Source organism: Tauraco erythrolophus, chromosome 30 (assembly GCF_009769465.1).
Source record: "Tauraco erythrolophus isolate bTauEry1 chromosome 30, bTauEry1.pri, whole genome shotgun sequence".
NCBI lineage: Eukaryota > Metazoa > Chordata > Aves > Musophagiformes > Musophagidae > Tauraco > Tauraco erythrolophus.
Window position 1 is genome coordinate 1,334,794 of NC_141494.1, and position 15,781 is coordinate 1,350,574.

At 56.4% G+C, this 15,781-nt stretch overlaps 1 protein-coding gene across 2 annotated transcripts; it reads right to left on the bottom strand.

The window, feature by feature from the left end:
• Positions 1–819: 819 nt before the first annotated feature.
• Positions 820–11,855, bottom strand: ADAR (adenosine deaminase RNA specific). Of its 2 annotated transcripts, none has more exons than XM_086628340.1 (14): positions 10,329–11,855; positions 8,852–9,038; positions 8,613–8,770; positions 8,073–8,214; positions 7,664–7,881; positions 7,267–7,423; positions 6,052–6,223; positions 5,396–5,489; positions 3,842–3,970; positions 3,609–3,742; positions 2,970–3,152; positions 2,401–2,513; positions 1,899–2,026; positions 820–1,599 (listed from the first exon to the last, which is right to left on the bottom strand). In XM_086628340.1, exons 1-14 carry the CDS (start codon positions 11,765–11,767, stop codon positions 1,359–1,361), a joined length of 3,495 nt encoding a protein of 1,164 aa, XP_086484466.1. In that variant the 5' UTR covers positions 11,768–11,855; the 3' UTR covers positions 820–1,358. The 2 variants fall into 2 exon arrangements, with proteins under 2 accessions (XP_086484466.1, XP_086484465.1); XM_086628339.1 differs by having other exon boundaries at positions 8,613–8,757; positions 8,848–9,038; positions 10,329–11,816.
• Between the last annotated feature and the right edge of the window lie 3,926 nt (positions 11,856–15,781).

A 15,781-nucleotide genomic window follows, 5' to 3' on the forward strand; every position in this document is an offset into this window, starting at 1 on the left:
CCAGCCTCCCCAGTGACCTCGAAAGACTGGGGAGGAGACACTCCATCGTTCCAGGTCGAGGGAGGTGATTCTCCCCCTCTACTCTGCCCTTGTGAGACCTCACTTGGAGTATTACGTCCAGTTCTGGAGTCCCCAACATAAGAAGGACATGGACCAGTTGGAGAGGGTCCAGAGGAGGGCCACGAAGATGATAAGAGGGCTGGAGCACCTTTCCTATGAGGACAGGCTGAAAGAGTTGGGGCTGTTCAGCTTGGAGAAGAGGAGGCTCCGGGGTGACCTTATAGCGGTCTTCCAGTACCTCAAGGGGGCCTACAAGAAAGATGGGGAGAGGCTGTTCAGGAGGGCCTGTTGTGATAGGACAAGGGGTAATGGTTTTAAAATACAGGGAGGTAGGTTCAGGTTGGATATTAGGAAAATATTTTTTACCATGAGAGTTGTAGAACACTGGAACAGGTTGCCCAGAGAGGTGGTGGATGCTCCATCCCTGGAGACGTTCAAGGCCAGGTTGGACGAGGCCCTGAGCAACCTGATCTAGTTGGAGATATCCCTGTTCCTTGCAGGGGGGTTGGACTAGATGACCTTTGAAGGTCCCTTCCAGCCCTAACCATTCTATGATTCTATGATTCAGGGTGCACACGAGCCCGCTGAGGGCTCCACTCTGCCCGCCGAGCCCTTGGCTTGAGGCGAGAGGCTTAATTCCCAGCCACCACAGACCCACTCCTCACCCAGCGAACGAGAACTCCCCTCCGCTCCTCCCCAAACCCCACCAGGGCCCCTCTTTTGCTCGGCAGGAATTAACACCCACGGCACGGCGCCAGCTACTAATACCGAAATTTTCTTGTTTATTAGTAACGTGGAATGTCACGCTGGTCCTGCTGGCGTCTTGCAGAGATCAGTCCCGTGTCCCAGCTCCCAGGGGCTGTCAGCCACCTTCTGACAGAGACACAGAAAACCAGCCAGTCAGCTTTGCGTGTTTTTTCTCAAAAGAGAAAATTTGCCTCAAAACCTGCCAGAGGGATCTGTAGTGCACGGTCCAAAGGTTTCAAGCTCACAGTCTGAGAACTCCTCTGGTTTCTTGTACCTTCTTTTAAAAAAACAGAGGAGACAAAAACATAAAAGCCAACAGGGACTGCGCCTGCCCTAGCTTAAAAAAGAGACAATAACTTTCATGCATGTTTTAAAAAGAGAAGAAGCAGGGTCTCGGAGGAACAAGAGCAGAGCCAGGAGGCAGCCAGGCCTACAGGGAAACTGCTGCACGCTCCTGGTTCCACCTCAGAACCACGGTGGTGAAGGAAGGACACGCACACCCATGCACACGCCTGTGCACACACACCCCCCCACGCACGCGGGGCGTCTCGTTATGCATCAGAGAAAGAGAAATTATCTTCCTCCTGGGGTTTGCGAATCCAGCTGCCGTAGCCCAGCAATTCCAGCGTGCTGAAGAAGCTCTGCTTGGCTTCTTGGTATTCCACGGCCGCCTCCTTAGCATCCGAGTACACCGAGAGGTTCTGCAGGTCTTTGCAGCTGTTCTTGGCACACAACTGCTGGAACAGGGCGAACATTTTCCTCTTGGACACACGAGACACCTCCAGCTTCGGCCTGAGAGGGAAGACAAAGGCAGCAATGAAGGACACGACGCTCAGAAGAGCCAAGAGGAGCAGGGGGCTCAGGGAAAATCCCACAACGGGATGGCTGCGAGACTCCTGGGCTCAGCACGGCTCCGTCGCAGGGGCTGGGCAACGTTTATTTCGCTTCGAGCACTTGTGCACGTCGGTTTGAAATCCTCTGTCCAACCCTCCCCACGCACAAGGTGCTGTAACAGCGCGGTGTACTCGTGACTTCAGAGCTGCCCCCCTTTCCCCAAACAGAAAAGCAGCGTCAGGGAAGGCTCTCCTTACCCATCTACTTTCCCTTTTGTGCCATCCAAGACTTCAACTTCGCTTTCATCAGCAAGACACCAATTCACCGAAGACTCCTTCGTCTTCCCTGTCTGCCTCGCAGAGTCGTACACGCTGACTCGCCCGACCTGTGTAAGAGGTGAGAGGGGTTCTTAAGGTCCTGCTGCACGAGCTCACTGCTAAAGGGAGCCTCTTCCTTCTGCCCTCCCGTGTGGACAGGGGTTCAGCCCATCCCAAGCTCCCCAGAGCAGCAAGCACTGGGTTCCTACTAAGCTGAAGGCTACAGGGCGACCTTGGTCTCCTTTTTCCCCACACCAAGTCATCACCAGCAACCCCCAGACACTGTGGGATGACACAAAGGGGGCAGGTTTCTGGCCATCAACCTCCTGACCCTGGTTGGGGAGCTCCTGCCAGGTGACACCCCAGCAGAGAGAGGCCCGAAGCCAAGGGCAGAGGTGGAAGGCGGGTACAGAAAGACACAGAGGTGCCAAGCCCGCAGTACCTCAGGATGGTTAATGTGATACGGAGCCCGGAGCTTTTCCTGCAGCACCTTCCCATCTCGCGCCACGCGGCAGCAGATGGCACGCGTCAAGTGACCCTGGCTGTACAAGTAACCTGTGAAGACAGAGGTGAAGGCATCAGGAAACAGGAACGGCCAAACCCTGACGATCGCAGTGCTTCTCACAAGCTCCCGAAAGCTCGTGGCCATGTGGATCAGCAACAGCTACGCGTACCCTGGATGTGTAAGATGAAGATTTACAGACTGCAACGTTTCTCACGGAAGACATAAACAGGCGATTTCTGTCTCACCCTCCTAGATCACGTGCGCCTTCCGAGAATCAAGAACCTTGGAGAAAAACCCACTCCACCCACAGCAAAAATCCACAAACTGCCTTTGCACTTCCAAGAGCACGGCTCTGCCAAGAACGACGGAGCAGCCTGTTACTCCTACAGCCTCCAAACAAGCTTTTCCATCACTTGAGCAAGGCGGGTTACTTGTCGCTGCAGCCCAGTTCTAAGGAGAGGGGCAGCACGCCCACCCCAGCCCAGGAAGGACGGTGGGTCTCATACCAAGTGTAACAGAGCTGAGATAAACTGGTTCTATGAAGTGTGACAGCAATGCCCCTTGCAAGCCCAGCACGTTCCAGCGTAAGATTTTGTCGCTGCAGGACATGGTTCGCAACCGCTCCCCGTGCTGGATCCCATCCCACGTGGGCACAATGTCACTCGACTCCACAGGAATGGTGCCTTCCCCTGCACAAGAGAAGAAGAAAGCTCTTCTGTACAGAGTCGGACACTCAATAAATCAAAACCCCATCAGCAACTGCACAGAGAAACCAACTTCCATGCATAGGCACGGAGTGACCTCTGGGGTCAGTCCATCACCAGATTCCGGGTGCTCGGAACTAATTACTGATGAGCCATTTTTCACATGGCTGAAGCAGAATGAAATAGTGCTTGAAAGGAAGGTCAGAGACACGTAAGCTTTGCAGCAAATTTCAGCTGTGCCCTTGCCAGCGTGGCACTCCAACAGGCAGCGTGGGGAAGAAGGACTCCCTCTAATGCCCCCATCCCTTTCATCCACCTCCTTTGGCTCCTGAATGCTTCAAATCCCACAACAGCACCACTCAGAGAGGGGTAAGGAAACTCTGGAGCTCCAGAAAGGCTCAGAGGAGAGAACTGGAGCATGCAGGGAGAGAACGCACTCACCGTTCTCCACCTTGGTCCGCAGCTTGCCTTGTTTGGGGTTCTCGAAGAGAGGCTGGTGCTGGGTTTGCCCCACCACGCTGGCCTGGTCGCTGCAGGATTTATCAAAGAGGGCCCCGTCTCCACAAGGTGCTGTGCTAGAAAACAAACACTCCCCAGGTCAGCACTGACTCTGAGACAACAGCCAGGGCAGGGGTGCGACACCACCGCTGGCACCCGTCGCTCCCCGCACGAACCTGACGTAGAGGTGGAAGGTAATGCCGCTTTTCAGTTTGAGTCTCGTCCCTCCCGCCGGCTCAAAAATGCTCTCTTCTGCAGAGGAAGGATTAGACGGGTCGTACTTCATCAGCTCACTATAGAGAAATCTGAAAATAACACCACCACGTCAAATGTCGCTGTGCTCCTCGGGCAAGAGGCACTTCCACCCACCCAGCGCCCGCGCCGGGGGCAGGCAGGGTCCCACGCTCTGCCTGTCGCACCGGGTCACCTGCTGCTGCTGCACAGGAGAGCAAAGACCAGGAGCCACGGCTGAGAATACTTGGAAGGCAACAAACAGCATTTGATGCTACAGAAAAGGCACGAAATCCAGCAGATTTCCTGCCAAGCAGAGGAAAATAAGCGTTCTGTCGGGGGGCAGAGGGAAGTGCTGGCAGGAGAAAGGAAGGACTCTGGCCGGCTGCTGCTTGCCAGCATCTGATCTGAGCGTGAAGACGACTTCAAGGTTGCTAACCTGGCACCTTCAGTCAGCACCAAGTTTGCATTAAGAGAAAACAGCCCCACGGGCAGCTGGACGCCAGGGGTATTATTAGCACAACCCCACGATCTGTTTACAATGACTGGGTCTTTTGTGGCTGCTGCTGTCCTGGGACGGGGAAAAACCTTGAGGTCTCCAACACAGCGTCAAGGACTAAAGAAAAACTGCAGCTTCACAGACTCCTCAAGTAGAGGCTGAGCAGGGGCTTCTTTTGCAAGGAGAGGTGGAGCTCACTGGTCTCGTCTCTGACAGGCTCTGCTGTGCCAGAGCAGCCCAGCAGCCACGACTGTTGAGATTAACAGCTGAGACAGACAGCAAGCAAGAGTGCAATCCTCTGAATTTACTGCTTGCTATGGACCTGCCCTCGTCACCTTCCAGGGCTGAGGATCACAGAGGATGGTGGCAGCAGGCGAGGGCTTTAAGAAAGCAGCTGGCGCTGCTGTTCGTAACTGGAAGGGCAGACGTTAACCAGGCTAGTCCAACTTCACCTCATTTTAGTTTTTTTTTTTTTTAAAAAAAAAGTGCCACACAATGTTTATGAAGAGAAGAGAACAATTGTGCAGTTGAGTTGGGAAAAATCCTTTCCAACTGAAGAAAAAGGATTTCTGACTTTATCAATGCAAACACATTCGGTGTGTTTTCCTGAACCTTCTACACCCACATCCAGAAAGGCCAAAAGGGCACCTGGCCTGCAGATTCCCCAGCACCTTGGCTCGGCCAGAGCTGGGCTCGCACTGAACCAGCACGTTGCGTGCCGGCCAAGCAGCCTCTGCAGGATGCTTTATTTTAAGTACATCAGATGTGGGCCCTTGGGCTCTTGGCGAGTTTCCAGTTCGGTACTAATTTGGGCACCATTCAGGCATGGCCCTTTCTTATCAGAAATAACTTCCCTCTATTTAACAACACATGGGTAAACAGTAGTGTTAGAGGATCGCAGCCTCTCTCACCACAGCAGGGAACCTCACGACCACATCCCTCTAGAACAGGTCGGCAACCCTTGGCAGGTCCCTCTCCTTCGGGTTTCCCCTCGTCTCACCTCACAAAGCCTCTCCGAGAGATGATTTCTGCGTGACAGTCATTCACTGTCTCCCCCTTCAAGCTCAGCTCTTCTCCTTTCACACAACGATTTCCTGAAATAAACGAAAAGGCAAGTGTCAAAGTCAACACACAGCTCCACAGAAAGAGCGAGGGTTTCATTTTGCTTCAAGTTTTACTTCTTTGTGCTCCTGAGCAGCAGCACCCTGACTATTACAATCCAAGCAGTTGGGAAAATAAAGGGGCAAAGAGCACACGGTACTCTAGGGATGGCAGAGACTCAAAATTGCCCCTGGTTTATGGGCAGTGCCCCTTCCCAAGTGCTTTCCAGCCCACCACTCCGGGTGGAAGCGCGGCAGCAAACCGGGAAGCGAGCGAAGGGAAGCTGGGGGATCTGGTGCTGCACGGCGTGAGGAACCCACGCTCTGATGCACAGACCAGCGCGCAGCAATGCAAGCAAAGATTAAGAGCAGTATAGCTGCAGGCACATTCACTTTGTTCTCCCCCTGTAAGCAGATCACTTGTGACACCACGCGAGCCCTGGGAACACTTCTTGCCCTCTCTGGAGCAGCCTGCAGCAAGAGCCATTCCCCAGTCACCGACAGGGAATCCAGCAGGGAAAGGAGCGCAGCTTACGCTGGAAGAAGCTGTTCATACCCGTCCCGATGCTGACCACCACTCCCAGGCCCTTGCTTCCTCTCCGCATGATGATGGCAGCCAGGACCTTCCGCCCCAGCAGGCTGTGCTGGATGCGAGTGGTGAGGGTGTTGAAGCACTGGTGGCTCAGCATCGCCATCTGGTCGTGGAGGGTGCTGCCGCTCACGGGGAGCTGGAAGGGGGACACAAGGCCACAAGACAAGGATTGCTGAGAGATCACGAGCAAGTCCTGGAACGAAACAGCTCGGGAAGCAGCTAACCCGACGCACAGCTATCGAAGCAGAAGGCAGAACGCAGAAAACACGAGCCACAGACAGCGCAATTCTGGGTCGAGGGCACGGACAGTATTGTGCCAAGGGGTGGGTGAAGTTCTTTTAGGTATTTCTGGGAAAACTGTCCAACACTTTGCGTTCTGCTTTGAGCATGTCATTAAGGGAGAGCAGCAAGCTGTCTCCCTGGCAGCAAGTGAAACGGGCTGAGGAACGGCCTCCCGAGACTGCCAGGGGAAACCCCCGCCGCACAGGAACAGAACCCATCCTGCCTGTTCCCAGAGACTCAGCCAAGGAAATCTGTTACTGGCTTTGGAGGAATTCCTTCCCTGGCTGCCTGAGGAGACTGCAGAGTCATTCCCGTTGCAGACGGGCACTTGCCTCCTCTAGCACTGCTGACTGACAAATCCTCCCCGATGGCTTTTCTATTTAGAGCCACAGCTGCTGTGCTCAGCTGGGCAGCCTGGGACATGACTTTTAAAAGATCACACAACTCTTCAGCAGCACAGGTTTGGGACAGCCATCCCGACACAACCAGAGCTTTGCTCTTACCCTATTCATGACTTTTTTTGAGTTGACACACAATTTTTAACGCAGCACGAAGGAATTTGGAAGGAGGGGAAAAACAAAAAAATAAAGTCGCAGAATTAAAAGTGAGTGTGTTCCTGCTCCACCACAGGAACACATTTCAGTAGTTTTGTGGAAGAATCTGATGATAATTTAGCCCTGAAGCAGATGCCAGCAGGAGGGAAGAGTACATCTGTGCCCTGAGGAAACACCTAACCCCCTTCAGGAAAACAGTTTATTTACACCATGTCAGCTTATTTACACCTCCGGAGAACAAAGACCCCACAGTTGATCCTGAAGGCGTTTTTCTGCCGGACTGAGCAGCACAGGACACACAGGGCTACAAAAGCAGCCCCAGCCTGGGAGGAAGAGGATCTACCTCAGTGATGTTCATCCCTTCCATGCGCTCAAGCTTCTCCGTCTCCCCAATGAGGACTCTGAGCGCGGCGTCAGCTGCCTCCTGCTTGCCCTGCTTTTTGCTGTGTGCGGTTACGGCCGGGAACCAGCGGCCTCCAACCTTCGCCTGATAGACAAACCTAAAAAGACAGCAGTGCACTTCTGAGAAACCCAGAAACCTACCCATTCCAGCCTGGATTTCAATGCTCTCAGTGGAAAGCGGAGAGGAGCGCAGGTGGATTATCGCCATCCGGACATAACGTCTGGCAGAGGCAGCAGCTCGGCCAGATTCCCGCATCGGGAATTCTGCGTTCTCCGCCCTTCCTCCAGGACAACGGCGACGGTGCCAAATTTCCTCCCGGAGAGACGCAGCTACTTACTTGGGGTCATGGGGAGGTCCTGACTGGTCAATGAGTTTGAACTCTGCGGCAAACCCATTGGAGCGGGCGTATTCCAGGAGGCCACTCACAGGATTGACATTAAGGTATTTGATGAGCTCCCCAACACCCTTCGCTTTCACCACCTTGGATTCATCGGGAGCGGGGATCCACGGCCCGCAGCTGAGCATGGACTGGTCCCCACGGGGCTTGGCGGCGGGCTAGAGCAGAGTTAGAGAGGAGAAGGCTGTGGCATCCCGAGCAGCTGGAACGACCACAGCCCGAGAGCGCTCAGCACCCCCCTGCCGCAGCCAGCACGTGCCCTCGCAGGGTGAAATCCAGCAGAGCGTGGAACAACGTGGGGGGAACCCAGCCCAAAACCCTTCACTCTGATAAAGAAGCTCTTGGGTACCTGTTCGGGCGAGACATGGGGTACAGACTCTCCAGAAAGAATCTTCACAGCAACTTCTGCTGCCATTTGCTTTGCTCCCTTCTTGCTGTTTCCTACCACAGCAGGGAAAATTTGGTCACCCATTTTCACACAGTAGCTGAACCTGACAGGACATTATAGCATATGAAAAGTGTTAAGCATAGATGTGTCAATCTTTTTATTACCCCCTTCTCCCAGTTCAAGCTAAATTCTTTTCGGTTATCTCAAATTTAAATCTATCACGATGGCCCTAAATACTCCCAGGAGAGCTCTACCAGGTAGGGTACAGTACTGGAATCTGGTCTGGTAAAAGACACAGCATCCTTCCTCTGAGAAAGGGCATCGGTTTTGGTCTCTTTCTGGAGGCAGATGTCTTGGAGGAGCCATGCCCAGGCTCCTCGGACAAGAGGAGCACTCAGCTAGGTCAGTGCCCAGTCCGGGAGTGCGGATGGTACGCTGAAGAGGAAGGATCTTAAAGCAAGGGTTTCCATCCTCCCCAGAACTGACAACAACATGCCATACCTAGGATCATGAGGAGGGCCCTCCTGAGAGAGCAGCTGGAACTCGATTGTGTTCCCCGATTTCTGTCCGTACTCCGTTAACACGCTGATAGGGTGCTTCCCAGGAAGCAGGCTGAGATGAGCTGGCGCAGACGACGGCTCTGGCTCTGGTTGCAAAGGCTGCAGCAAGAAGATGGAGGACACCAGTTTCAAACTGAACACTGTTTGACCAGCCTCACCAGTAAAGAAAAGAAGACTCACCAATTCTGGTTCCGAGCTGTAGGAGGGAAACGGCTCCTCGCATTTAATTTCACCGTGTCTTCCGTTCTCCGCTTCGCTCATCAGGACCTTCATGGCATTTGCTGCTGCCTCCTGTTTAGCGAGTTTTTTGCTCCCTGCTTCTGCTGGTGGGAATCGGCGCCCGTTAATCACCGCCTGGAACTTAAATCTTTGAAAGAGAAAACCAAAGGAAGGGGTAAATGGAGAGGCAAGAGCGTGGTCTTCTCAGAGTGATCAGACAAGGCTGCTCTTGAATTCAAGTGAGGAGGAACAGCTAGCTCCTGGGTGGCAGAGCAAACGCAGGCTGCACGTACAGAGGGCAAAAATACCAAAGGTGCCCCAAGAGCTCTGCGTCTGGACCTCGTTTCATCGAGTCCCTGACAGAGGAGCAGCTCCAGGCTTTGTTCTGATGGAACAGGATGAGTTACCTTGTTCCACAAGCAGCAGAGACGTGCAAGGGCTGTACTCAAGGAGCAGTTTGGTTACGCCTCCTGCACAGGGATGGAGAAAGCTTAAAAGCAGCGTGTGCTGTTCCCTCTGCACCTGGTCATTCGGGGTCACTCGTCCTCTGGCACTGTCCCTGGCTACCCAGCGCATCCGCACCAGCTCAGAGAGGTGCTGCATCACGTAAACCTCTTGCCTTTGGTGTTTCTGTCTCTCTCCTCCCTGCGAACTCTAACAAACACAGCTTCTCTTCTGGCCCCCAGCCCCACGCAGAGGAAACCTGCTTCCAACAAGAACGGGTCAAAACAGATCTGGAGAGGGGTTACGGGGCCGAATCCATTCAGATCGCTCATTACAAAAAAGATGAAAAAGCCTGGGACTCCATCTTTAGAAATTAGGCCAATTTTCCTGTCTAGCGGATCCATTGACATATTCCAGCGTGGCACACATGGTGCTTTTCGCCGTCTCGCTGGTGCCCAGGAACGGCCCGTGCTGAACGCACGGGGAAGCAGGACTCCAGGGACGGACTACGCAAACCCTGGTGTCATCCCACCTGCTCTGCTCACAGAGCCTGCTCCGACCTGCTGCACCAAAGAAGTGTCGAGGGTGGGTTCATCCAACATATCTCCACCCAAGCACTTTGTTCTGGGCTCCCTTTGTACCACTTCCAGGGTGAGAGCATCTTGAGAGGTAGCTTAGAAACACCAGTTTCCCCATATTGAATTGAAAGCCAAGTAGTTAAATCAGATGAGACCTAGCTGGAGAGATGAATCCCACCTGTGCTGCTCAGAATGAGGTGCAGGGTTGCCAAAACTAGCTAGCTGGGGTTAAATTTTAGCCTTCTTTTTGTTCTTTTTTTAAGATGCTGCAAGAAATCAACTAGGCTAATTCTTCTGAAATGAAGTAAAGATTAACGAGAAGGCCCTTCAGGACAAAGTCGATTGGGCCAAGTCAGCTGAAGTCGGACCACTTTAAGCAAAAAAGACAGCTCAGGAAAGGCAGGAAATTCTCTTACCGTGGCTCGTGAGAGGGTCCACTCTGCTCCAGCATGGCAAACTCACAGTGCTGGTAGGTGTACTGGGAATATTCGGTAAGGCCACTCACTGGGTTCTTCTCCTGAAAAGCCATCAGCTTCTCTACAGGCGTGCATGGGAAAGCAGTTTCAAACTGGGCAGCGTAACTGGGGGAAGACTGGGAATTCATGATGGATTCGGACTCATCGGGCTGCTTGTTGATGACGTTCAGATTATCCGGGATATCATCCGTGGCCCACCTGCCGTTTTCAGAGGTATCATAGTGACTCAAACTGGAGAATTCGGGCTTGGTGTCCTCAAGCAGGGCAGCTTCCGCGTCGCTGGCATCGCTCTGGTCAGTCTGCCCCACAGGCTGCTGCCCGTTTTCCAGGCTTTCCTCTTCTGACGTTGTCGCTGCTGGTGATGCTACGGTCACCTCCTGGGGACATGGAAGAACAGAGGAAGGGGAAAAACCTGGCTGGGGCGTGGGATCTGCCGTCTGCATCACCGCGCTGGCCTTCAGCCTCATCTGCATCCGCTCGCGCTTCCTGTCTGTCAGGGACCACCGCGGGGGGTTTGTGTTGTGCTTGTGGACATCTCCCAGCTTCTCCAGAGCGCTAAGAAAGGCGCTAACGTCCTTGGCCCTCGAAAACCCGATGTTTTTGGCGAGGTTGAGCGCCGTTGTTTCCGCCACGTTGAACATGTAGTTGCAGATTTTGTCCTTCGTCTCGGCCATGGTGGGATCGGCGTCTCCGGAGCTGACCGTGCTCCTCTCTCCTCTGCTCTCACAAGCTGGACCTGTGCAAGCACCGCTGTGGTCAGTGGGGCTTCTTTCTCTCCCTGTGCTTGGTCTGGCAACCCTCCACAGCGGCGGCGTCTCTCCGCCTCTGTGCAACTTTCCTTCTCTGAAGAGTTTATACAAAACACGGTTGATCTCTTTCTTGGGAGTTTTAAGTCTATGCACAAGATCATGAACTGTACAAGTCTTCCCCTCCCCAAGCTGCCTGAAAATAGTCAAAATTTCTTGTTCACGGTCTTGTCCGGCAAGAGAGAGTCCCTGGAAATTCAGCCTGATGGTGTCAGAGTCTCTCTCCGATGACGAGTACTGAGGAGGGCAGTAACGTGGTGAAGCTTCTACCCACGGCCGCGTGCTGGAGAACCTATGCCATCCTGCCTTGCTGCAGCTGGGCTGCCATCTCCCCGCAGGAGCCGGTGCCGCGGCCCGCACGCCTCTGACGCGTGACTCGGCGTGTGATCCCTGCCCCTGAAGCAAAGAGACTTCAGTGCCCTGCTCTGTCAGCAACTGCCGGTGTAAAAAAGCTTCCCGGTTAGTTTCTCGCGGGGTATGAGGGCGGTTAGAGAAACCTTGAGCAGAGCTGGGGCAGTCACGTCTTGGGCGGGTGAGATACGAGCCTCTGCCTCGACCGGCGCCTCTGCTCATAGCGCACCGCGGGGACACGGGTGGGAATCGCGCCGCCTGCGCGCCGGGAGCAGGGGAGCTGCGATCCCCTCTGCGCTGCTGTCCCGAACTGCAGCCTCCTAGGGGGGGAAAAAAAACAAAACACAATTCAGAACCTATTTAACAACTACAGCACTCCAGACACACAGTTTCAACAGCTTCCCTGCTACTGATGCATTTCAAGCACCTTCCAAGCTTGCGTGTTTTCTACCGAGTCTGCGTTATTCATGGAAACACAAAACGCACCCCGTGTCTGCCCAGCACAGAACTCAGCAGTCAGGAACCGAAGGTGAAGTCCACCACAAGAAACAGCTTTAACAAGAGTGACCCTTTGCTCCCCTTGGACCGAATTTCAAGCCAGGATCACCCCGTGCTCCCGAAACGCGAGCGAGTTTCACTCCTCTGCCCTGAGGGAGAGGAGAACCTCAGACCCGCTCTGCCACCGGAGGAACAACGGGGGTGCAAGGAGGTGACGCCGCGTCACACGGGACAGAGCTGCAACAGGCTTGGAACAGCTTTCAGACTCACAGCCAAAAAGAGTCTGAAACCCTAAATTTTCTTTGCTTCCTCGACGTTACGTGACCTGTAGAGGTAAAGCATCACGCCACAGGAGAATTAAAGTGAGAAGATGCAGAGAAATCGGACAGGTGTGCAGCTGGCAAGAGTATTTGAAGTTTTTGGGACTGTAGCCCAAATTCCACTTATATCACAGACAGTTGTGCCACTCCCCTCAGGTACAGGGCATTAAGTCTAAGCTTTTAATATGTTTTTTTTTAAGAAAAATAAGCCAGCACGGGATATATTCTAGTTCTTTGACAACAGCTGGTTGTGAAACGGAGCGGATAAAACCACGTAACTCATACCTGCTGCCAGGTCCTCGTCCTACCTTCCTCCCAGTGACCTCTTTAAGGCACCTGCCTTCACGAAGACAGTTTTTCTGGTGCGAGTCTTACCTTCATAAAGCTCCTTATCGTCACCAAACACGCTTCGAGGCCAACTTAAATTTCCCTTTCATTAAAGGAGCTCATTGAGAGCCCCCAGCTGCACCCTGTGACTTGTTTTACCAACCGTGCAGTGCTGGGGAGGGCAGTTCCCCCTGCCCAGCTCCGGGGGGGGTCCCGCCGCCCCCCTACTCAAGGAACTCGATTTAAAAGTGGCCCCTGAGCCGAGGGCAGGGCGGAAGCCCTGGCGGGCAGGAAGGCGGGTTTTCCAAAACGCTCTTACCTCGGACTCATCCATACACCGAATTCCCTTATTTTGTGAGAAAACAAACGGGAAAACAAAACAAAAAAGGAACTCTGACTTGCAGAGCAGCTCCCGGGAGGGGAGGCGGCGCCGAGCGGGCTGCGGGCACCCGGTCGCCCCGGCAAGATGGCCGCGAGCTCCGTTTCGCTTTCGGTTCCCGGGCCCGCAGCGGCCTCCCGGCCCCGCCCCCCCGCCCCGGGAGCTCGCGGGGAGGGGACGCGGCTCTTCCCCCGCAGGAATTTCGGGCTTCCCGAAGCACGCTGGGCTTGGCGAGCGCTCCGAGCCCGGAGCGTCCTTCCCAGCGGCGGCCAGCGGAAAGCAAACCCCGGGGGGAAGCTCCTTCCCCCGGTACCGGCGGTGATTTACAGCCCCGGGCGGTCGCTGGGACGGGATCCTGCTCCCGGAGGGGCGGCTGCTCTCCCGGTTGGGAGAGGGGCTGCGGGAACGGCCGTCACCGTAACCTACACCCCAAAAAAAACATCTCAACGACCCAGCAGGATCCGTGCTGCCCCGCAGCCGCGCCACATCGCTCCCCCGGGCAGACCCAAGCCGGGGCAGCGCGGGCACCGCCCGAGACGGCGGCACCGGACGAGGTGCCGAAGGCACCGCGCGGGGAGGCGGGCGGCGAGGCGGGGCGGCGGGTACCGGGGCGGCTCCCGCCCGCCGGGACTCAAGGAGCAGAGCGGCACCGAGAACAACACTTTATTGCGCGGGAGGGGGAGGGCGGGCCGCCCCCTCCCGGAGCCCCGCGGCTGCCGGGACACGATCGCGCCGCGTACCCGCGGCCCGCGGGGCTGCGCGCGCTGCAGACCGGGCGACTCGCGGCCTGCGCGGCCCCGGCCCGGCGGCACCGCGGGGCAGCCGCCCCCGGGAGGCCGGTAACCGCCCCCGCCGCCGCGCCTGCCCCCGCCCCGCCGCCGCGCCCCCCTTACCCCCTCCGCTGCCGCCGCCGGTGCCGCGGCCGGCGCACGGTGATGACGCAAGCGCGCGCCCTCCCGCGCCTGCGCAGGCCGCCATCTTCCCTCCGGGCACAGCGCAGCGGCCATGTTTAGTCCGGGCAACGCGCGGCTGTGCCGCCGCCGCGGGCCGGGCGGCACCCGTTCGCCCGCCCCTCCTCGCCCCGCTGCGGGAGAGGCTGAACCCACCCCCACCCCCCCGCGCCCCGCCGCCGGTTGGGGGCCAGCAGCCGAGGCCCCGCCCGCCGCTGTCGCCGGCGGCTGCGCTGCGCATGCGCCTCCCTCCCCCCCCCCCCCCCCGCGGGCCGCGCATGCGCCCTGCGCCCCCCCGCGTGTCCGTGGCAGGAGCCGCCGGGGGGCGGGGGGGGTCGGCGGAGTCGCCCCCTCGTCTGTGGCGTCGTCCCCTCCGCCCCCGGTGGGCTTCCCCGCGCCGCCCGGGTGCCCCCTTCCTCCCCGGGCCCCCCCCGGTTCCCTCATGGGGGTCCCCCCACCCCCGTGGGGCCCGCGCGGCCCCCCCGCCCCCGCCGGGCCCGTCCGTCCTCCACAGGCTCCCCCGTTCCTCCCCTCACCCCCATTTTAGTGCTTTTCCGCTTCTTTTTGCCGAGGCTGCGCCTCCCGCCGAGGCCCGAGTCGCGGCCCCGCGGCCTTTCCAGGAAGATGGAGACATTCCGCACCCTGATCCCGAACCGGGCACGGCCCCCTGTCCTGCTGGGTCCTCCCTTCCACGGACAGAACCCCCCAGCCGTGCGAGTTAGAAAACCACTGGCGGAGAACAGGGTGTTCCTGTCCGCCGCTTTGCCGGCGTCAAGAGTTGAGTGTCGTTCGGCAGAGGGATCCCGGTACCGACTGCGCCGGGGCGCGGTGGGAAGCGTGCCGGCACCGCAGACGGGTCGCACGGCTCTGGGGCTGCCAGGGGCAGCGCGTTCGCTGCGGTGCGACCAGTGAGCCATAGTCGTGTCCAGGACCGTCAGACTGGGAGTTCCCCGCCTCTCTTCCACCAGGGTGGATGCAGAGGGGAGCCAGGAGGGACCGGCACAGGCTCTCAATGCATTTTAGGGGCCATCTGCCTGCACTTGCCCATGAACGAGCAAATCGGGCTCCTCAGAAGACCCTGAGGGCCTCAGAAGACCCCTCAGACTCAGGCCTGCCCATCGCAAAGAGATGGGACCCTGCACCCACCCCAGCTGCTTCCCTGCGGCTTTCCAAAGGCGTTTCAGTAAGCCTGGAGTCGCCGCAGGCACGCAGAAACGGTGAGTCAGGCCCCAGAATTACCACGCTCGGCTGCTTGCTCACGTTCAGTGACTTTTTTTGAAGCTGAGGTTGAGGATTTTTCAGGGTTTGTTGTTTGTTTGTTTTTTTTCAGATTATTTCTGGATTCAGAAATTTGGGGACTTGAGTTTCCTGGTTTGGTTTTGGTCTGTTTGGGGTTTTTTTTCTGTCATTTTCTAAAAAAGGACCCCTCATACCAGCTGAAATAGTCACATCTTCATTCCTAGGAGGATTTGGGAGCACAAACCCCCCTGCCTGGGACAAGGCCCACAGCAGACCTGCAAACACTGGGGGTCAGGCACTACCAGTCCACATCAGCAGTGTCTCCCACCCACTCCACTGCAGCACGAATCACTCCCCAGCACGCAGAGCACACGACGATCCGATTGACTCCTCAATCTGTTCTTTTTATTTTTTTTTTTTCCCCTTTTAATTGCTGGTGATGACTCTCCAGCTTTAACCCAGCCATGATTCATCTCGGCTGCTGTTGGAGCAGAATGAGAAGGTTGCAGCGCTGCTCTCCACT

Excerpts from the sequence above, each read along its gene's own strand:
- ADAR (XM_086628340.1), bottom strand. The coding sequence starts at position 11,767 with ATGAGCAGAGGCGCCGGTCGAGGCAGAGGCTCGTATCTCACCCGCCCA. Across the intron at positions 9,039-10,328 it reads GGACCCTCTCACGAGCCACG|ATTTAAGTTCCAGGCGGTGA; the intron begins GTAAGAGAATTT and ends TCTCTTTCAAAG. Across the intron at positions 7,882-8,072 it reads CCCATGTCTCGCCCGAACAG|CCCGCCGCCAAGCCCCGTGG; the intron begins GTACCCAAGAGC and ends ACTCTGCTCTAG.